The 23,099-nt window shown below is 43.5% G+C and overlaps 1 protein-coding gene across 10 annotated transcripts in view; it reads left to right on the top strand.

Annotated features, from left to right (window-relative positions):
* The first annotated feature begins 3,769 nt into the window (after positions 1 to 3,769).
* Positions 3,770 to 23,099, top strand: part of PACS2 (phosphofurin acidic cluster sorting protein 2) — a 64,275-nt gene continuing 44,945 nt past the window's right edge. For 3 of the 10 annotated variants that reach the window (XM_072115258.1, XM_072115254.1, XM_072115249.1), the window contains exon 1: positions 3,770 to 4,316. In XM_072115258.1, coding sequence (XP_071971359.1) covers positions 4,207 to 4,316 — 110 coding nt within the window. In that variant the 5' untranslated portion in view covers positions 3,770 to 4,206. The remainder of the gene's footprint in view (positions 4,317 to 23,099) is intronic. The other 7 variants (XM_072115257.1, XM_072115253.1, XM_072115252.1 and 4 more) reach the window with 4 other exon arrangements.

Below are 23,099 nucleotides of genomic sequence, written 5' to 3'. Positions count from 1 at the left end.
AAGGTATGTTTGGTTCATAATGCATCAAATCAAATGGTAGATTTCCTTTAAGTCGAAAACAATCAGATTGAAACAAGTAACAGCGAGTTTGTATATCTTTTCCCCATTATAGTGGAGTGGGAATGTGCAGACATATTTGCATACACTGCATTGACTGCTTTATTCAAATGTGACACAAAAGACCATTGTTCTTGTAATCTTCCTTTTGGGTCCCTGCTCCATAGACCATGAAGCATCTATGTATTCTGATACCTTAGTGAGCTTCTGTTAGCTAGCAAGATGGAATTAAAGAGAACCCGTCATGCAAAATAACCCCCCTAAACTAAATATATTTTCATAAACTGCCATTAGAGAGCATTGCCTCTATCCCTTCATTGTCCCTCTACATGCCTGTAAACCTAAGCAATGAGGTCCTAAAGCTGTATGCAAATGACCTGTGAAATGTCCAATGAAGCATTAGCATATTCAAGCTGTCCACTCTATTCATGAGTGGGAGGCACAGCCACACCCCCAGTGCTTGACTGACAGCCTGTATAATGATGTGAGGCTGTGTAATGATGTGCTTCCTGGTGCTGGTGGCCACGCCCCCTGCAGCCTGTGTGTGTGTATAGGAGAGATACAGCAGCTCCATGCAGCCATGTTATAGCAGAACATGTCAGATTCATGTGTAGCTGATGTCTGTGTCTCTCACCTGTATATTAGGAGGATGCAGCATGTCAGCAGATGCAGCACACACACTAGCCATGCTTTACTATACATTACACACAGACATGAGCAGGGGGAGGAGAGGGGAGGGGTAACAGGAGTGACATCACTGCCTCTGACCATGTGACCAGCCTCATTTACATAATAAAGAATAGATGATTTTACAATGAATAATGTATGAAATAACTAGATAAAGGCTGGGATGGATCCTTGTGAGCTGCTCCAACAGGTAGAGGTGACAGGACAAGTGACACGGACCTGATGACAGGTGTCCTTTAAGTGGAGTTGTAAGAGTGTGAAGCAGATTAGGAGGGAGAATGATAATATGTTACATTTAATCTGTTACTTTAATTAGTATCAGTTTCCGTATTGGCCAAAAGTCTTCCAGATGTGTATCCACTTTTATCCAAGAGCACTTTTTCCAGTTGGGATATATGGCTCAGGCTAAATGATAGCAATCTACTTCTGACCATATAGACTAGACATTTCAGCACATGGGTGTTTCCTGCTCATACTGGTCAGTTATTGTTACAATGGGGAAGATGGGGATAATCTTGATCTTGATCTCTGTGTCAAATTCAAGTCGTGGTCATACACAAGTATGATGGTTAGCAGTCAGTGCTGATACAGAAAGAAAGAAATCCCCTTGGTTAACACTAGAAGCAAATTCAAAATAGAAAATGACTTGGCAGAAAAATATTGGCTGCACGGTGGCTTAGTGGTTAGTATTACAGCCTTGCATTGCTGGGGACCTGGGTTCAAGTCCCAGGGTCAACATCTGCAAAGAGTTTGTATGTTCTCTCTGTGTTTACATGGGTTTCCTCTGGTTTCCTCCCACACTCCAAAACATACTGGTAGGTTGATTAGATTGTGAGCCCCATGGGGACAGGGACGGATTTGGCAAGTTCTTTGCAGCGAATGCGTAATCTGTGTGCGCTATATAAATAAAGGAATTATTATCATAAAAAAGAAAAAAGTCTGAAAAAAGAAAAAAGTCTTCAAGCAACGAACACTAGGAGGCGCTTGTTGAACGTGCATTTTCATCACTCTCATTGACTTTCATGGACACTACTACCTTTACTTGTCATCTTCTGCGTAGTATATATTTTAGCTTTAATCCCGCGGATTAACCCTATTTAGGCTCTCTAAACCTCAACATTGGTCGAATTAAGACTTTCTATGGAGTTGGACTGATCCTCCATAAGCCTCCAATTTTATATGCAATGCTTTATGGGATAATATCCATGAACTAGTACTTAAAGGGGTTTTCCCACAAATTAAATGGAGCCTACGGAAATTGCTGTGCGCAGCGCTAAACGATCTTCGTCAGCTCCATACAGACGAATGTAGCAGAACGGTCATACGCGGCCGCGTGCTCCATTACTCTCATGGAGCGATGAGGGGTCCGACGTAGGTACCTGGGAACCCAACGGGCCCCTCGTTTTCATGATCTGTGGGGGGTCTCATCACTGAGACCCCCACCAATCAGCAAGCTAGGCCCTGTCCTGTGAATAGGGTCTAACTTGAATTGGTGGAAAACCCCTTTAACAACTCGCCTGGAATGTCTGTCAGGGCGCGTTCACACGTTGCGTATTGGTTGCGTTTTCATTGCGTTTGAAACGCATATACAACAGCTGATGTGAGGTCATTTGCCTAATTACATTACCGTTTACATTTGTAAACGCAATGTTAACGCAAATGTTAACAAAACACATGTGTTAACGCTTTGTTAACGCATGCGTTAACATCACGTTTACGATGCATTTTGTAAACGGAAACGGTAACAGTGATGTAATTAGGCAAATCACCTCTCCTCAGCTGTTGTATATGCGTTTCAAACGCAATGAAAACGCAGGTCAAAACGCAACTTGTGAACGCGTCCTGAAGCAACCGAAAAAAAGAGAAGCCCTCCTCCCAGATTCTGATGCAGTAGAATGGACTGGACTTGAGTGAAGTAGTAGGTATAATCCATGTCAGGTAATGGACCTGGTGTTGGTTTAAAGGGCACTTGGATGGTCTGACAATCCCAACTGAACACTCAAGAAGTAATTCTGATGCAGGTTCATAAAAATAAAAGGACCAATGACTTCCCGATTTCTACTTCTCCATTGGTCTATGTGCCTACAGCATGTGTCATCATGGCTTCCATCCCCAAGCTACAATGCCAATAATAAGGCCAAAAAAAGAGAGAGATACTGGATCCACAATGGATGGGTACTAGTAATTTTTTTTTTTTTTTAGGTCATTTGCAGGGGTTTACAAGTTTACATGTCCAAAAAAAACCCTTTATCATCTCATCACTGGGCCTTTGCATGACATGGATATCACATACATGCCAAGAGTAGCGAATTTGCCAAAATTATGCAGAATCTCGACAAAGACTGCATGTCCTGGCACGGGGGTCAGCATGTGCCAAAGTGGGTGCTCTCAGTTAGCGAGGTTCAAGTCCCAGCAGTGGCACCTAAATGGTTTTTAGATTCTAATGAAAAAATTGATTTAAATGGGCCTTTAGCGGCTACTATTAGGGTCTGTTTCCACCACTTCCATTATATCAGCAAAAAAACTGGATGCAGTGACATTTTTTTTTACAACTTTTTTTTAATGGAAACCTAATGGAATTAAAATTAAAATTTGTTGAAATTATTAAACATTTAGGTATGAACTGGACCTTAGCTAAAATTTGACAAGGTAAACTGTTGACGGGTTCTCTTTAAACGTGAAAAAAACTAAAAAGTGGCCAAGTCCTGAAGGGCAGGGTTTTATTGTTATGTCTCATTGTTTATTTTGGTAATTGGTCATTGTATTAGTCTGTTGTGCTATTAAATAAAGATTATTTTGTTCAAAGGAAAACTAAGCAGATGTAGATGAGTATCTGCCCAAAGTAACCAATCAGAGTCCAGCTTCTATTTTCCCTGTCCCTGTTCTGAAATAGAAGACGCGATGCGGTTGGCTGCTATGGGATAGTTTTATTTCTGCATAGAGACCTCCGTGGCAGCAGCTCCTGCGTCCCGCTGTGTAACCTCCCGCCCAGGCTTTCACATGGCCGTCATAAATCATACATTATGCAGCACCACAGCTTTCTCCCTTCTGACGTCACTTCCGACCGGGCGGATTTGGTAGCCTCGGATAATAATAGCTGTGAAACAAATGAAAAGCTGAAGCTTTGGCCAATCAGAGGCCAGTGCCGGGAGCGCGCACCAGGGATGTCAATGGGGGCGGCTCAGCGTCCCCTCCACTTGTATATTGTTTACTGAGCCGTGTTGTTGATAAAGCATTTATTATTCAAAATAAAAAAAAAAACAGTATTTTCTGGAAAGGCTTGGGAGCAGCGTACGGCGTGAGCGCGCGGGCACGTGAGGGGCGGGGGCGCGCCTGAGGAGGGCAAGGAGTGGAGGCTGGGGAGAGACACAGGGAGAGATGTGACCGGAGGGAGAAGACTTGTGTCCTCCGCCCTGAGGCCGGCCACATCCTACTGCTGCACCGGGGGACACGACGGCCACCATGGCGGACAAGGGGAGGCTGAGCTTCCCGGGAGCACTGAACAGGCCGGTGCCCATGAACTTGTTTGCCACTTGGGAGATTGATGGTTCCAGCCCCAGCTGTATCCCCAGGTAATGATGGGAGTAGTCGTGTGCTGCCAGCATTGTATAATCCCTCATCTGGACTGCTCAGCAGCACAGAGGGGGTTGTTGTGCTCTTGTTTTTTGTGTTTGTTTACATGGACATTGGATTTACCCCTAAGGATCACTTCAGCATGGAAAGGGTGTATATAATCTAATCCTAATCCTGCACTTATAACCGGGATTACTGGATCAATGAATCCCTTCAAATACATCTTCTCTATCTCCTGTCCTATCTATCTTATTCTCTTTATTTATCTATCTATCTATCTATCTATCTATCTATCTATCTTACCCTCTCTATCTCTATGTAAATTTACAGCTGTCACTTTAATGAAAAGAAGTTTTGGTGGACAAATCATCAACTAAGTCTCAAATCATTGGGGGTCCGACCCGTGACAGATTGCCGCTCCCTCTATTTTCTCCGGAGCTGTTTTCTAAAGCAAAGTATACTGTTCAGACCTCTTCATCAGCCCCATAGAATTTAAGTGGATTGGCAAGTCACACACAAGAGCATCTCTGCCTTTAAATGTGAGGCAGACATCCCCTTTTTGGGGGGATCTGTGACATTCCCAGTGGTTTGACCTAGTCCTGTAGTTAAATTTTATTATTTTCGGGTAAAAAAATCTCTTTAATGACATAGTTAGCACTTTGCTTAATTGAACTTGATTGAACGGCCACTTTAAAGGGGTCTTCTAGGACTTTTCTATTGATTTTTTTCTTATCGATAATCAGAATTGTGGATGTCTACGATTCTCCAATGATCATCTGCTGTAAAACTGGACATAGCATGGGTTTGATACTGGTGGAGAACCCCTTTAAGAAAAGTGTATATAGGCTCTCCACGGGTTACGAACAAGATAGGTTTTTGTAGGTTTGTTCTTAATTGAATTTGTATGTAAGTCCAAACTGTATATTTTATAATTGTAACCCCAGGCAAAAAAATTTTTGTGACAATTGGATTTAAAAAATGGTGTGCCTTCATAAGAACTAGGATTAACAATAAAGCTTAATTGCAGACCCATTTGATAACTGTTAAAGCTGATCAGTGTAGCCTGGGGATAAAGTACAGAAAATTACCAATATCCAGAGGTCCGTTTGTATCTAGGGGTTGTAAGTTGGGTGTTCTTAAGTAGGGGACCACATGTACATATATAGAATCATTATATATTGGAGAGAGAGCAGTGAACTATGAATTTATCTTAAGCAAATCAAAAAATTTTTTTTAAAAATGTCTCCATGTAAAATGTAGCTATTTACCGTTTAGTCAGCAAGTAACGTATCACACATCAATGTATGTTCTTTATTGGCTTGCAAAGAGGAAATGATTTTGAGATTGGGCCACAAGGGGTTAATATAAAGCTATAGCCGCCCCTGCCCCTCTGCTTTCTTTCTTCTCCTTCATCCATTTCTTATGAGTCTCCATCATGTCAGTGAAGTTCTTATTTACAAGCGACCAATGAAAAGATGAAGGATGGCGAGTGCCTCTTGGCACTGCAGGATAATGTATCTGTCTGTTGTAGTCCGTGTTGTCTCGTGTTACTAAGCCGAGACGGATTTGTCATCCGAAAGGTGTCAACCGTCACGTCGTTACGTTTCCCAAATGTAGAAGAATCCTGGATGTGATCAGCATGACCTAAATCTGCTGAGATGCGCTGAAAAGTTTTCTCGGCACAACAATGTATCTTGTGATGGAGAACGCTCGTGACAATGCTGCTATTTATGGTTTGGGTAGAATGTAAATGAGTTTAAATGTGTCATTTTTTTATCATTCTTCACCGTTCCATATCATCTGGTGGATGGGGATCTGTGAGATGAAATCCCTGTAGGTCGCTGCATCTAAGGGACTTTGGAGTCAGCTCTGCCCCTTTTTTTTCGCTTCTGTGAGCTTCACACAGACCATTGAAATCTATTGGGACTGTAATGCAAATCAGCTTCGCTCTCAGTCAAGCAGAATCTCGTTCTCATAGACACAAAATGTAGACCATCAAAGGGGGGATTTCTCTTCATTATCCAAATTGGTCATAACAAATCTGTCTTCTTTCTGGAGTGAGACAAGTTTTGCTGCTTTTTTTTTTTTTTTTTCCTCCATTGTCTTGATTGATGTCTAACCGCGCCCATTTCCCATCTACTTTTTAGAACTATAACCTAATGCAAAATCTTTGCACATGTAACCCAACACATTGTGATGCCCTATTTTAACACAATGTGCAGTCAGCACCAGAGGACAGAATTTGAATATCCCACCCACCCCAAATATCTATTTGCAATGTAGCAAGTGAGTGAGGATGTGCTAATAATATATGGATAGTAATTTATGAGTGACGCTGCCTTATTTTGTATACAGAATGATCTGCATGTCACAATAAGATTCCGTGTTACTACAGAACATAAAAATAGCCCTTCTATGATGTGCTGTGTGGCTGCCCTAAAGGGAACCTGTTATGCAAATGCAGTATAATCTGAAGGCAGTGGGTTATAGAGCAGGAGAAGCTGAGCAGAATGTACATAGTGTCCTATCTGCAGGCAGCATGTTATAGAGCAGGAGGAGCTGAATAGATTGTACATAGTGCCCTATATGCAGGCAGCATGTTATAGAGCAGGAGGAGCTGAGCAGATTGTACATAGTGTTCTATTTGCAGGCAGCATTTTATAGAGCGGTAGGAGCTGAGCAGATTGTACATAGTGTCCTATCTGCAGGCAGCATGTTATAGAGCAGGGGGAGGTGAGCAGATTGTACATAGTGTCCTATCTGCAGGCAGCATGTTATAGAGCAGGGGGAGGTGAGCAGAATGTACACAGTGTCCTATCTGCAGGCAGCATGTTATAGAGCAGGGGGAGGTGAGCAGAATGTACACAGTGTCCTATCTGCAGGCAGCATGTTATAGAGCAGGAGAAGCTGAATAGATTGTACATAGTGTCCTATCTGCAGGCAGCATGTTATAGAGCAGGAGGAGCTGAGCAGATTGTACATAGTGTCCTATCTGCAGGCAGCATGTTATAGAGCAGGAGGAGCATAAACTGATTGCATATAGTGTCCTACCTACAGGCAGCATGTTATACAGCAGGGGGAGCATATACTGATTGCACGTAGTATCCTATCTGCATGCAGTATATTATAGCGCATGAAGAGTTGAGCAATTTATACATAGGGGGGGGGGGGATTGTCAGAGTTTGTACAATAGTTTTCTGGCATACATGCCCTTAAGTAGCTGCGTATGGCCAGGAATTATGACTACTCTACTCCTCTATTCCATGGCATGTGAATGGGGTTTTTTGGTGATCCGGTCCAATAGGTAGAGCATGTTATAGAGCAGGAGGAGCAGTTGTGGGAAGATGTACAATATAATATGTAACTTATTGGTTTAGGTCTTGTTGCAGTTTTTCAGCGGCGCTGTTTTGTCTTTGTACACATTATACAATATCTTGCCTGACAATTAGCGCTCCGTTATTAGTGTAGTGCTCTCCCCGTCGCCTATTATTATTACTCCTACGTCTCCGTATAATTAGTACTTTTCTTTGTGTTGTGTCTTCCTAGTTGTAGAGTAAATTACACACAAATGACAAGCCCTGTGGTGCTTCTTAATAGAGATGGATGTTGGGGCTTTGCTAGAAGATGTGTATTGTACAACAGCTGGAGGGCTGCAGGTTGCGCAGCAGTAAGGAAAACAACGTGCGTCCCGAATCTACACCCAGAGAGACGCAGGGGACTTCATCTCATTAGAGATCAGTTTGTGAGGAAGGGGAGGGGGGGACGTGACTACCAAGAGGATTATCAATGATCGTACAGAAGCCAAACCCCTGGCTGTGATCTGTGTAAGCTCAGGTAGAAATAGCGAGGATTATGTTCTAGTGGTGGTGCCTGATTTTTGGGAGGTTTCCTCCCTGCTGTACTGCAGAGCACTGCTGCAGGCGGACAATCCAGCTGTGGGGCAGTGATCAGCACTGTGGAAAGCTTTGTGTAGAGCTTATACAGGTAGAGATGACAGACGTCAGTGTAGCAGAGATGCCTCCTGTCAGCCGCCCAGTGATGAGCTGTGCAGAGTGTTATGGTAATAGGATAGGACTGTCCCAGGGTTTGTATGGGTCATGCTCCTCGGTGCAGTTTAGGTCACCTGGCTATGTATTTGATATGACTGATCATGTTGTAATGTGTTTTGAAAGTTGAAGATCTCTCAGTAAATTAATTTAGTTTCTATCTGTACTCCTAGGACACCAAATAGGATGGATTCTATCCGCAGGCAGCTTGTTATAGAGCAGGAGGAGCTGAGCACATTGTACATAGTGTCCTATCTGCAGGCAGCATGTTATAGAGTAGGAGGAGCTGAGCAGATTAACATGCTGCCTGCAGACAGGACACTATGTACATAGAGCAGGAGGAGCTGAGCAGATTGTTTCTGAAATTTCTGAATAGATTCAATGTAACTGAAATCCTTCCTTCTGGCCTTAGGACTCGGATGTGCAGTCCTGTTGCAGTCTTTCAGTTGTGCAGTTTTGTCAGTATACACGTTATACGCCAATAATTGCATTTCTGTGTGTTGAATGCTTAGCTTAAAGGGAACCCTTTAGTAGGTTGGGGCTCCTAAAAGTGACTACATGCCTTCATGCAGCGGGTTTTAGGGAGTTTGTAGCCTGTAACCATTGAAGACACTATGTGCCATCATGTGACCGCTCCATAGTGTAGGTGACTAGTAGTAGGCGTGGGGTTGATTTGCTATTGTCCTTGCATAGAGGAAGGTATAATGGTCCCGGTCATTTGCATCCTTGCTATAGTAATGTCCTGATGACATAGAGGTAACTGTACAGCACCTCTCATCACTTAAAGAGAACCCGTCATGCAAAATAACCCCCCTAAACTAAATATATTTTCAAAAACTGCCATTAGAGAGCATTGCCTCTATCCCTTCATTGTCCCTCTACATGCCTGTAAACCCAAGCAATGAGGTCCTAAAGCTGTATGCCAATGACCTGTGAAATGTCCAATGAAGCATTAGCATATTCAAGCTGTCCACTCTATTCATGAGTGGGAGGCACAGCCACACCCCCAGTGCATGACTGACAGCCTGTATAATGATGTGAGGCTGTATAATGATGTGCTTCCTGGTGCTGGTGACCACACCCCCTGCAGCCTGTGTGTGCATGTGTGTGTATAGGAGAGATACAGCAGCTCCAGGCAGCCATGTTACAGCAGAACATGTCAGATTCATGTGTAGCTGATGTCTGTGTCTCTCACCTGTATATTAGGAGGATGCAGCATGTCAGCAGATGCAGCACTCACACTAGCAATGCTTTACTATACATTACACACAGACATGAGCAGGGGGAGGAGAGGGGAGGGGGAACAGGGGTGACATCACTGCCTCTGACCATGTAACCAGCCTCATTTACATGATAAAGAATAGATGATTTTACAATGAATAATGTATGAAATAACTAGATAAAGGCTGGGATGGGATCCTTGTGAGCTGCTCCAACAGGTAGAGGTGACAGGACTAGTGACACAGACCTGATGACAGGTGTCCTTTAATGTGTAGAATTATAGATTTCCAATGGATGAAACTCTGCCCTTTTCCTATGAAGATCACACGCCCCAAATATCAGATAGAGCTTTTGTACCTCTTTCAGGGAGAACAATGTTTAGTTTGAGTGCTATTATTGTTATACATCTAGAGATGCCCTTTCCTGATCTGATTGACTAGTTATACCTTAGAAGAACAGCTTTAAAGGGGTTGGCCAGTCTTTTACACAAGTTTTCCATGTGTCTTTACTGCCCTGTGGGTAAACCCTGAATGTTCATCAAATGATTCAGAAGTTCTGCTACTGATGTGTCGCTCGGGAACGAGCCGGCTTTCGGTAGTGGACAATGGGAGCGGGAGCCGATGGCTTGCTTAACCCCGCCACTAAGTGGCTCACCACATTCCCCTTTAACCCGTTACAATGGGTTAAAAGTGGAGTGGTGTGTGGAGAATAACTGGCCCGCAGCTTCCTATTATATATTTAATAGGGAGCCGTTCAGGAGCCAGTAGAGTGATGGGAATTCCGGCTCTTCTTGGTTATCTGGCTCATTAGGTTTCACTCACTAAGTTCTGCTACTTACTTTTGTACTGTGTACAGACTCTCTTGTCTACAGCCATGATTAATAGGAGGAGCTGTAGAAGCAGAGACATAACTCATCCTGCTCCCTTCCCCTCTCCCTGTCTGTCAGTGAGGAGAGAGGCACAGTGGGTGATGCCATGAGGATGGCCTAAAGCAGTGAGAGAGGGGAAGCTGTGTATGTATGCAGAGGGCAGCAGGGTGAGAACAGGTAAAGGCTGAAGCTCTTAAAGAAGGCGAAGACACAAGTACCTATACATGCAGAGACATGTCTAATGAAGGAGACTTGTACAAGTGGCCAACCCCTTTAATTGCCATGTGCTATATGCATATTCCCTTAGTCCTTCAACCCACTTCCTAAATTTGTCCTTCTAGATCACTTCAACTCTGTTCCAAGTCTTGCACATTCATTGTGTTCCCATAATCGTGACCATGTGTAGTACGCAGGTAAATCACTACAGGTACAATGTAATTAGGACTCTCAAGCATAATGCTGAATCCTCATGGGTAACTACCCCTGAAAGCTCGGGTGCTAGATAGACCGCCACAATCTTTGTTACCCTTTGAGAAGTTGTAAGGTTTCTGAGTAGGTGATTGTTCTCCCTCCTAAGGGCGATACTGACTATTTTAATGTTATTTCAAATATTAAGGTGTTTTTATGCAATTATTTGCTCTTTGCTGTAGATATTCGGGTTACACAGTCAGTATATTTATTGAGGTCAGCCATTCATATAGACCCAACCCTAGCTAATCCAGAGGAGGATAAAACACCTTACATCAGCAAACAGATCCTTGGATCAACTTCCACTTTTACTTCCCTAAATCTGTGTAGAAAGTTGATGCAGAAAACAGTTAAGTTAGCCACGTGTGCAATAACATAAGTGCTGTTAAAGGGGTTGGCCACTCTTTTACAAAAGGTCCCTTTACTGCCTTGTGGCTAATGCCTGAATGTTTATCAAGTGATTCAGCAGCCCTGCTACTTGCTTTTGTGCTGTGTGCAGACTCTTCATGCTTCTTGGTTTATGTGTCTGAGCTCTCCTGAATAGTAGGTGCTGTAGCAGGAGAGTTATGGCTCATTCTGTTCCCTCCCCTCATGCTGTATGTCATTAATATTATTATTATAATTATTATTTAATTCTTTATTTATATAGCGCACACAGATTACGCAGCGCTGTACAATGCATGTCAAATTGTTCCCTGTCCCCATGGGGCTCACAATCTAAACAACCTAACAGTATGTTTTGGAGTGTGGGAGGAAACCGGAGTACCCAGAGGAAACCCATGCAAACACGGAGAGAACATACAATCTCTTTGCATATGTTGACCTGGGTGGGATTCGAACCCAGGACCCCAGCGCTGCAAGGCAGAAGTGCTACTCACTCAGCCATTGAGGAGACGCCATGACAGGATGGAGTTGTGTGTATATACAGAGGGAAACATAGTGAAAAAGGAGAAAGGATGAATCTTTTAAAGGAGGCAAAGACATGGGTACATATACATGCAGAGAATGAAAGAGATTTATTAAAAAGTGGCCAACCCCTTTAAGATATTTAGTCCCGGCTGACGGAGTATTGGGCTTTAAAGGAAACCTACCACTTGAAGTGGCAGGTTTCCGATGGCAATACCGAGCACCAGCTCAGGGTGAGCTGGTGCCGGAGCTTATTTTAGTTAGTTTTTTAAACCGCGGTATCGCGGTTTAAAACACTTTTTAAACGTTATAGCCGGCGCAGGGAGGTACGCGCTCGGCGCTTACCATGCGCGCGGCTCTCATTCACTTCCTATGTAGCCGCGCGCACGGTAAGCGCCGAGCGCGTACCTGCCTGCGCCGGCTATAAAGTTTAAAAAGTGTTTTAAACCGCGATACCGCGGTTTAAAAAACTAACTAAAATAAGCTCCGGCACCAGCTCACCCTGAGCTGGTGCTCGGTATTGCCATCGGAAACCTGCCACTACAAGACGGTAATCAATGACATCACAAGTTGCACAGCACTTGTTTGCTTTTTACATATGTGGACATTTCACCTTTTTTAACCAATTCTCTCCCCTAGAAAGTTCCTATGGGGTTATTGGTCATATGATTGTACAAATGAGCGGATTATCAGAGTAATGGGAAGAGTAGATGGATGTCAGGTCTCTGTATAGAATCATCAGTCACATTTTCTAAACACATTTGCCCAGTCCCACGGGGATCTGCCCTGCTAAATAATTTGTTAGTACAACCCCCAGCTAAGGAGCTGTAGTCCAGGAGGAGATGTGTCTGTACTAGTTATACTGCCTGCTATCTTCTAACCTGCCCCACTTCTGTGCTGTCACATTTATACCTGGACGCTTTGATTAATTTTAAAGGAAATCTACCTTTTGAGATCAAGCCTGATAAACCAGGGACACTTACTCATAGATTCAGGCACCGTGACGGTGGTATTCTTATTATATTTGTCCTCCTTTCTTTTAAAAATCAACTTTTAAAATTATGCTAATGAGCCTGAGCGGCTTTGGGGTAATTTCCGTTACAGGAGCACCCCCCCCCCTCCACACACTGTATTCTGAGATGACATCCGGCTGGGGGGGGGGATTAGTGGTGAGACACTGTAACAGCCTTTGAAGCTGTTCTCAGAATCCATGCTGGTATATAGAGGTATTACAGTTTGCGGATTCAAAAAGAGTCTTTGTTGCTTAGTTGCCTCTATAGAAACAATTCTCAGAATTTTAGGATCAAATTAGGGATGTGGTTCTGATCCGCCCTAGACTTTTACACACATCCCATATTACAACGCTTGGGAGATGCACTTAATCTTTACAGAAATCTTTCCTAGTTTCTTTGTGATCCTGCATGTGTAAGGTGCGGAGCTGTGACGGCCATGCACCTGTATTCACTTTATATATAGGTGTTTCCATGACTATTATTCATGCGTTGCTCTTCCTTGTATATCATATGATGAATGGTGAAGATATCTGCTTGTTTTGGGCATAGTTTGGATTTACAGCACCTGGATTCTTATAAAATCTTACCTCCTTTCTGGATACCGGGGAAGTTTATCTTCCATCAAGACCATGGGGTCTAGTTTTACCTGCAGAATTGCATTCTTGTTGGGCTTTGAACATGAGGAGGAATATGGTTGTAGTCGTATCCCAGACCTCGCCTCTAGAGATGAGCTGACCTGAACTTTAGACTCTGTGGTCTCCCTTTGGTAGGTGGACGTGTTGCTTGATGGGTTGCAGAGCTGCCATTTGTGCCGTTTTACGCCTCTAGCAGCTAGCTATGGCTATTAATGGCCAGGTGGACACCAAATCGACACACATGACCAATCCTAGCCATGCCTAGTTTCTAGGGGCATAAAGCCACATGTCCGGGAAAGGTGGAGGTGCCAAATGGATGGCGGCGCACCTATTGTTTGGATGGTGCGGAGTAGCTTTGAGCGGATCCGAACTATAGGTTCAGTGTCCTCCGTTCGTGTGCTCCACCTAAACTGAACGTGTTGCTTGATGGGCAGCTTTTAGGCCCCTAGCAACTAGCCATGGCATTAATTGGCCAGGTGAGTCCACAAGGTGTCCATGTGTCCAATCACAGCCATGGCTAGTCCGGTTTAGGCAGAGTGCCTGAACAGACGCCGCAGAACATAATAATAATAATTTATTATTATTATTATTATTGCGCCTACAGATTACGCAGTGCTGCACAGAACTTGCCAAATTGGTCCCTGTCCCCAATGGGGCTCACAATCTAAACAACCTAACAGTATGTTTTGGAGTGTGGGAGGAAACCGGAGGACCCGGAGGCAACCCACGAAAACACAGAGAGAACATACAAACTCTTTGCAGATGTTGACCTGGGTCGGATTTGAACACAGTATAGTTCAGATCCGCCCATCTTTTCTCTGCACCATCCAAAGTGCACTTTTTTTTTTTCTTGTGGAGATGCTATTCCTGCCCCATGTTTGTGGCTCAGACCTTCCCATAGAAGTCTATGGTATCATCCCAAGAGTATATTTGCAGATCAGTTGTTGGATAACACAATCATGTGACCCTTTAAGACGTTGGGATAAGCTACTCACATCACTGGGCAGCCTTCCATTTTTTTCTTGATTGCTCCATAAGACAGATTTTTGCGTTCACACTGTTAAGTCAAGGGTTATGCATGATGACATACGGACCACAAAAATGCACCACAGATCTGTCTACATCCCGAGTGTGAATATACCTAGTGTCCACAGGCAAAGAAGCGACTTATTTTCTCTGATTGTCTTTTCATTCTGAGTCTTGGATCCTCTCCAGTTTTATTCCTCTTTGGACGTTCAGCGTCTGACATTGAGCATGTGACATTGAGGCCCGGCGCATATTCATGAATTGCCATTTAAAGCTTTCCAGGAATTGGCACGAATATATCCAAACCTTCCCAGGAGATTTCCATTCATGTAACTTGATCTTGGTTTTTTTTTTTTTTCACCTGGGACAATGGTAGAGTACCCCCCCCCCCTCAAACCGCGTGATGCGTACCGATTCTTCCTCGCGGATGTGTACTCTACCATACCATGTAAAGCGAGATTAACAAAATAGTATGTAAGTCTATTATTTTTTTTTTTCGGGATGACACTTCAATTTCTAGATAGTTTTGTACTCTGTAATGTAATATTATATTTGTATACGTCCCCTATGCTTTGTAAAGCGCTACGGAATATAATGGCGCTATATAAATAAAGATGATTATTATTATAGGAGGGAGTGATTGTGGGGACTCGGGCTCTTTGGCTACATTCCCAGGTTGCGGTTATAGTGCATAAACATTTGTGCATTGTGTATACAATATTAATGTGCTGTTTACATAGTGTAAACACAATTGAATTGTGTTTACCATGTGTTAACAGATGCAATGTGCGAGTGCGCTCTTTGGCTTCTGGTGCAGCACATACAGAAACACATTATAGGGGCTGTTTTTGGATTACAATTAATATTTCGTAGAACAACAAAGTGACTTTCTTGCCTCTGTCCTCCATTCCTGACCATCCCCATGGTCTCATGGTCTCCATTGCGTAGCCTCCAGAGATGGTCCTCATTTTTGGTCACATGCTGTCCGTGTGATCTCACCGCTGCAGCCTCTGTATTTAATAGACTTAATAAGAACATTCCAATATAACCTACCACCCCAAATTTGCATTTCTCCTCTAGGCAAATTTTTGTTAAGCTAAAGCAGGCCTCCAGTCTCGCTGACTGCGAATGCTTACAAATGTAGATGTGGGTGTATATAGAGGTCCCAGCACGATATTGGGCAGTGCAAGAGGAGTTTATTTTGTATATACAATCAAGAACGAACATAAATTTGGTGATTTTTATTGGTTTCTACGGCCCCAAACTTTGCCTCCATGAATGAGCCCCGTCCTTCTTTACAGACCTCGGTCCCTGTTCTCATACATATACGTTGGTCTCATCTCCCGGTTTTTACTATATTAAAAGCATTAACCTAAATGTTATGATCTGACTGCAAAAAGCATAGACTCCTGCCATTAATAATTGACACCTCGAGGCGAGCTCCGTGCTTCCCCACTAAACGTGTGAATTATACATGAATGAAAGTGCAAGGACGCTTTCACTAATTTAAATAGCCTCTTGCTGATCTTATGGCATGTTATGCTTTTAATTAGCTTAACCCTTGCCTTGCACCGTGTTCACATAGCATGGCATACAGTCAACACATTGTAAGGTCTTTGTAATGTACTTGGCACTTTCGTATCCAGTTGCGCAAATCGTCATAATGCACTGGCACGGATACCTGCGTCGATGCATAGAGAGAAACAGGTCATAGAAGTCTGTTGCTAAAAATTTCATATATATATTTTTCCCTATTACAGGGTCTTAGTATTTTAGGTATGTAGAATGGGGCAGATTTATCACGAGTTGTATGTCAGAAAACTGGCATAGAAGCCCTAAAATAATGGCAATGGTATGTAAGCTACCTGGCATTGCAATTGTTATCCCATTTACTCCAACTCCGTGCCATAGATATGATTATTCTCCCCCATTGTGTTTCAAAACCAGAGAGATCTACTGTTAAAGTTGCAGTAAAAAGCAATTTTTATATACACCTCTCCATTCCTGACTGTAAATTTAAAACGAACCTGTTAGCAGCAATGTGATTTTTAGCTGGTGACTGGTTCCAATAACCTATGCTGTGCTGATTTTAAAAATGCCCTTTTTTGGCATTCTGCATCATTTCAGTAGTTTATAACAGTTTATTTTACATTACCTGTCTCCCTGCCAGACACATGGTAAGACCCAGGGGGAAGCAGCTGCAGCCTGTGTGTGCCTCTGTCTCCTCATGCATTTTTCCTCTCGTACCCCATGACTCACTTAAAACTTTTGTGAAACGCCCAAAAATAGTTGTGTACCCTTCACAGTACCGGAGAGCAAGCTGATAACCATCTCCCTTAACATTGGCTTAGCTGTATAATACCTAGCTAATTTTGTTACTGTATATGTCATATCCAGAAAAAGTTGCGTGTACAGTGCCGCATGCTCCCAAAAGAGGACGTACCCCACACGTGGGGCACCTGAAACTTGGTTCCCTAGTGTTGGCAATGATTTATCCCAATGTGTACGCTCCATGGATGGATACACGGATGACATTCTGGGCCGGTAATCCTCTAATGTCTCGATGCACTAGATTGAGTTTCCGAAGCTTTATCATCCAGCCCTTTCCCGATGGTTATCAGATCCGGGATAAGTGACTCCAGACAGTAATCACATTTTTTTTTATCAGAGCCGGTGTCTCTTCTCACACGTCTTCCTGTCGGCGGCTCTGGTTACACAGTTTAGCGACAAACAATTTCTGTTACACTGTATTAGAACTGGAAATGCCCCAGGGAGAAGATTCTGGATTGTAAGACTCTTTCACACGACTGTGTTTTGCTCCGGTGTTTGGAAGCCAAGCACTAAAGTGTGAGAAACTGAGAGAAAGTATAATGGATGGATTGGCTACTTACTTGTGAATTGGTTGAAAAGCTGGCAGGTAAAAATAAGGCTTTTTACAAAGTATAATATTATAGCCACTAACTGGGGGCTATAATGAATGATCAGTGGCCATTGGGATCTCCAGTGCCAGGTAAAATCATGAGCTTTTGTGCTCCCAATTAGAGATGGCCAGATCCTTAGTTTGAGTTCTGGTTCGCCCAGGGTGAACCTGACATATTGCTGTATTGGTGGCCAAACTGGCAAACTTAAGCCCCATGCTACTAGCCTTGGCTATAATTGGCTAGGGAGTGTCAATCCGGCAGGTTGATGCCCTCTGCTACTAGCCATGGCTGTTAGGTGCCAATCCGGCAACAAGTCTGGGTCGCACTAACTGATGACTAACTAAAACTGACCTCCATTCTGGGCTCCTTAACATTGCAAAGCCATTTCAATTTTGGAGAAGGTTATATGGGTTGTACTGAGTTCCATTGTTATCCCCTATCCTCTGGATAGGAGCTAACAATCCGATTGGTGAGGCTCTGACTACTGTCAATGACCCAATTGAGGGGGCTCCCACAATCCGGAGAGCAGGGGGTTCCGTTCTCACTAAGGAGAACGTGCACTAGCGCTCCATTCATTAGTACTGAAGTGTCGGAGTTTACTGTCAGGTATCTCCGCTACTCCCATAGACCTTGAGTAGGGCTGCCATAGATACATGAGCGCTGTGCTCTGCAATTTAAGACACGCTTTTAGCATTACTACACATGTTTGACCTGCTGTTCAACCAATTAATACTGGACCCCTGTTCTAGTTATGGGTATGCGTCCCAGGTGTAGGACCTCCACCGATCAGATTGCACGCATGGGAGATCTATGTAAACCCCCAAAGAACATTTGTACTCCATGCAGAAGTAGTAAGTGGTTAGATCTGCACCCACAATGCAACACTTCTAACCACACAATCACTTTGTGCTTGTGCACTAAACGTGGACCCAGGAGAACACAAATGTTTATTTAAATAGCTTAGATTGTATCCCCAGTTCTTCATTACTTTGATTCTTTGTCTTGTCCCTACAATGTTATTACACAGTAATCACCATATTTAATTACTACAAAGAAGTAAAGTTGTGAAGTTTTGCGTATTTTAAGGCACCCTCTATTTTGTGTGCACCCATGGCCTCCTGGGATGAATGCAGAGAATCTGTATGTTGCAGGCATTGAGGTCCTATATAAAGTTTTTGCAGCCGCCTCCTCACACTCACGCACATGGGAATGCGACTTGATATTCTGGAATGCGGCTTAGGCAAGTGCATTCCAGCACACGGAACAAAGGAATTAAGGCTCGACCTCGCTACCTCCAATTGAATGCTCTTCCCATGCGCTTGAGAAAAGTGGGATTTGTCCATCAAGTCTAAAAGGGATATATTGTGCCGTAGGATGAGCTGTCGGATCTAGGAATGTGGCTGATTTACTCCAAGAATAACTCTATTTCTTGAGTTTCCTTAGGGAATGGAGAGGTCATCTTAATATTGTGTGTATATGTATGTGATTACAATGTATTAGAAATTGGCTAAATGCAAAATAAAGATGGAAAAGAAAACATTGCTGATACTTTTTTTTTTTTTTTTAAATCTCCAATCATATTTTCTGAAAGGATTTCCTGGGATATAATTAACTTTTTAAAAAAAAGTAAATTACTCCCCTGCCCTGTAACACCATAGTGTTGGATTCAGGGGTTATATGTCAGGAACCTTCATTCGGGTTCCCTAGAACGGAGTTTCCCTAGCATCATGTGCCTTGAGGTCTTGGTGCTGACCTTGCTTATTACAAGACTTTGATCTTTCCTCAGTTGTTTCGCATATGTGAAATTCTAGATTATTTTCAGCATTCATACCTCATCCACCATGTATCATTTTCCTCCATTAGTTTGATAAAACAATGAAACAAAATGCTCTAGGGCTGCTCTAGGGCTGCTCTAGGGCTGCTCTAGGGCTGCTCTAGGGCTGCTCTAGGGCTGCTCTAGGGCTGCTCTAGGGCTGCTCTAGGGCTGCTCTAGGGCTGCTCTAGGGCTGCTCTAGGGCTGCTCTAGGGCTGCTCTAGGGCTGCTCTAGGGCTGCTCTAGGGCTGCTCTAGGGCTGCTCTAGGGCTGCTCTAGGGCTGCTCTAGGGCTGCTCTAGGGCTGCTCTAGGGCTGCTCTAGGGCTGCTCTAGGGCTGCTCGTTGACATAGTTTACACCATCAAGATGGTTTTGGTCCTGTCCACTTTCCATAAAAGGCATGTCTCTTTTCCGAATACATGTATTCTGACAGAATTCTGATGCTTCCCCCTTAGTAAAATTTTAGAAAAATCAAAGGGGCTTTCCATGAATCTGGAAACCCCCTACTAGCACAAACTTGCTCAACACTGACTCTCTGTTGGAGGTCACATGATCCGCTTAATCCAAAGATTGGCATGTACAGAGGAAGTGAAGTCCCCTAACGTCTTGTGTTTGAAGAGGCCACTCATCGGATGAAGCAGATCCTGTCCCCTCACAAAAAATCATGTTCCCGGACAGGTCTTAAACCAAATGTACCCACGCAATGAAGGAAAACTCCTTTAAAGGACATCTACCACCACTCCCAGCTAGCCGCGTGGTCAGGCAGCCGTTGATGTCATCCGCCGCTTTTTTGCGTGGCCACGCAGGATACCTGCGAGCTGCGCAAGACAGAAGATCCTGCTACAGAAGAGTGCCGGATGTCGTCACAGGCTGCCTGAAATGGTGGTAGATGTCCTTTAAGTACACTGGGCAAAAAATGCACATTTTAATTTGTAAGTTTTCTTGCTTCGAATGCACAGTCTCCATGTCCCATGCAGCACATAGCCTTCATGTCACACCAGCTTTCTATGTGTTACGGGAAAATTACGGCATAAAAGTGTGAATAATGTGTAATTCCTCGTGTCGCCTGATCCCATGGCCCGTGCTATTGATGCTTTGCTCTTATTGTGTGAGGCTTTTAGCTCCGCTTGGTATTGTTTTCCCTTCACCTAAGCCCAATGCAGCGGACAATGGACGTATTGTGTGTTTTGCTTTTGTGTTGATTTTATGGGAACTATTTTTGTTTATTGTCACATGTTGTCAGTTCTCACTTTCCTAAAGAGGAAATAAAAGCAGCCTCGGAAACCAAATCTTTTGTTTGTTCCCTTTTTCTATTATAGTTTTAGGATGGTGTATAGATGGGGAAACATGAATTGGACCTGGTGGTTTAGTGTTCCAAGTAGGTGCACAAATCAACAAACATTTATACTTGCCTTGTACCTTGTTATGCTTGTTGCGGCAAGTGAATCCTGCATTGTACATCCGGGCTACACTGTGCAAGTTCCATGGATACGGTGCATGCACTATCAAGCCGGAGTAGTAGTAGTATTTTAGATGAGTGTCCTATGTGCCTCATCGGACTCGCATGTAAGTGAAAGTGTTGGCTTTCCGTGGGCTCAATTTAAGAAAACTCTGTAGCTGGTTTAGGGTCCCAAATCGACATTACAGCGTCTCTTTATCCCCCTACTTTTATTGCAGTCACATGCATGCTCTGCCAAATGGTGCATGCATGTGTATAGGGGGCCGTCTAGAAGTAGCCCCTGAGCATCAGTTTGTATGGATAAGACTCAAAAGGTATCTGGAGGAAGAACTAGCAGATGTAAGTGCATAACATTGTGATCAATAAGTCTTGAAGGCTGTGAACAGTAGTGGATTATATTATAGGCAGTTTGGGTGGCTGCCTGGGGCCCAAGGCTAGTAGGGGGGCAATAATTACCTCAACCTCTCAGAGTTTGATACTATTCTGTAGAGATAAGAAAGAGAAGGAAATCTTCAAGCTCTCAACACATAAACAAGGGTGTTTACAAGAGCAGCACGGCGGCTTAGTGGTTAGTATTACAGCCTTGCAGCGCTGGGGATCTGGGTTCAAGTCCCAGGGTCAACATCTGCAAAAAGTTTGTATGTTCTCTCCGTGTTTGCGTCGCTTTCCTCTGGGTCCTCCGGTTTCCTCCCACACTCCAAAACATACTGGTAGGTTGATTAGATTGTGAGCCCCATTGGGGACAGGGACTGTTTAACAAGCTCTGTGCAGTGCTGCGTAATCTGTGTGCGCTCTATAAATAAAGAATTATTATTATAAGAGTCCTTCCAGGACCTTTGAACTGCAAAATTAAAAGTGGACAGAAGGGACCCCTCTCCTTTCTCAAGTAGCTTTATTCTAGTACCATACGAAGGAAGTACCATAAATGGCATTAAATAATCAGACTTGCAATGACCCACAATTTTCTTACAGCCCAAGGTCCGTGGCCATCTTAATCTGCCTCTGGCTGTGAAATTTGGCAAGTTATGCGGAGACTAAAAGTAGAGTCATAAGTCCACCCTAGGGGGGGTCAGATCATAGCACCCTGGCCATGTAAAAAGTATTGGGAAAGGCTTGCACCCTCTTGTATCCCAATAATGATGATTTGTAGATGAATTCAGGAGAGTAATCTCATGGATACAATCCTCTCTTCTGGGAATACTCTTCTATAATGTGTGTCATTTTTCTTGTCCCATTACGTATCACTATATGCATGAAATACTAATACCCAAGCACTTCAGGCATGACTCTTGTGTTGCTACTATAGTCAGATATTTGAGCTATGTGTGTCCTAGGATGAAATCTGGACATCCGTGCCCCAGAGGTTGCACCATTCTGGATTCATGGGGGTTATTTGTGTCTCGTACAGCAGAGATAGAGGTGGGAAGACCAAGAAAGTGACTTGTTGATCTCCCAGCGCTTGTCACCGGTCATGTATAGAGGAGAGGAATGTGTGACAGCTGACATAAGAAACCACTGCACACTGCTGTGTCCTTCTACATAGGGGGTAGACCGTCACCTGTCTGGAGCATGAGTGTGAAAGGAGGTGCCATGATCAAATAGAAAGTGCCATGATGTCTCCTCTGGAGGATCTTCTCATATACACAAACGTAAACAACACAAACTTCCTTGCTGGGTTTTGGGTATCACATGGAATTTGCTGTTCTTTTACTGCAGATGAAATCATTTGGGTGAAAATCCATTTCCTCCTGTTGGTGGCTTCTTCTGACCATGAGACCTCCTTGTGTCACTGGTGACGTCCCGCAGTTTGAGGATAATGATATTTAGGGCCTTTCCAATCTTTCCAGGTCGAACCACTGTACTGTAATATTACCACTGTACTGTAATATTACCACTGTACTGTGCATTGGTTCGGCTTCACCTGGAATATGCTGTCCATCAAAAGGTCCATAAAAAGGATACCCTGGAGCTGGAGAGGGGAAAATGCTACCTGTGTAAACGGATATCAGATTAAAACATGTTAAATACCACCCAGCACCTCTAAGGACGCATCTAAGTATGAAACAGAGATGCAGAAACGCGTCAGGTGTAATGTAGGGTATTGGCACATAAGAAAAGGCTATTTGACACTACCAGCGCCTCCATTGGAGCCTAGTGGAGCCCTCAATAGCTCTGTCACACTAGACTCATCTTTTTGGCTCGCTAGCCGGGACAGTGCAAAATATCGACAATACGACTGCCCGTCTAAGGACCTATAAAGTAGTCCGATTGCTGGCCAATGCCTGAGAAACAAGCCCAATTAATACTGTTTTGTTTCACGAGACTAGTTCCATACATTTTAAGAATTTAGTTTAATAAAGTTTATTCTCTCTTTTAAACATTTTCTAGTCAGGCAGGATAATTTAA

The sequence above is a fragment of the Engystomops pustulosus genome, chromosome 7 (genome assembly GCF_040894005.1).
Source record: "Engystomops pustulosus chromosome 7, aEngPut4.maternal, whole genome shotgun sequence".
Lineage (NCBI taxonomy): Eukaryota > Metazoa > Chordata > Amphibia > Anura > Leptodactylidae > Engystomops > Engystomops pustulosus.
This window is presented reverse-complemented; position numbering and strand designations above follow the sequence as displayed.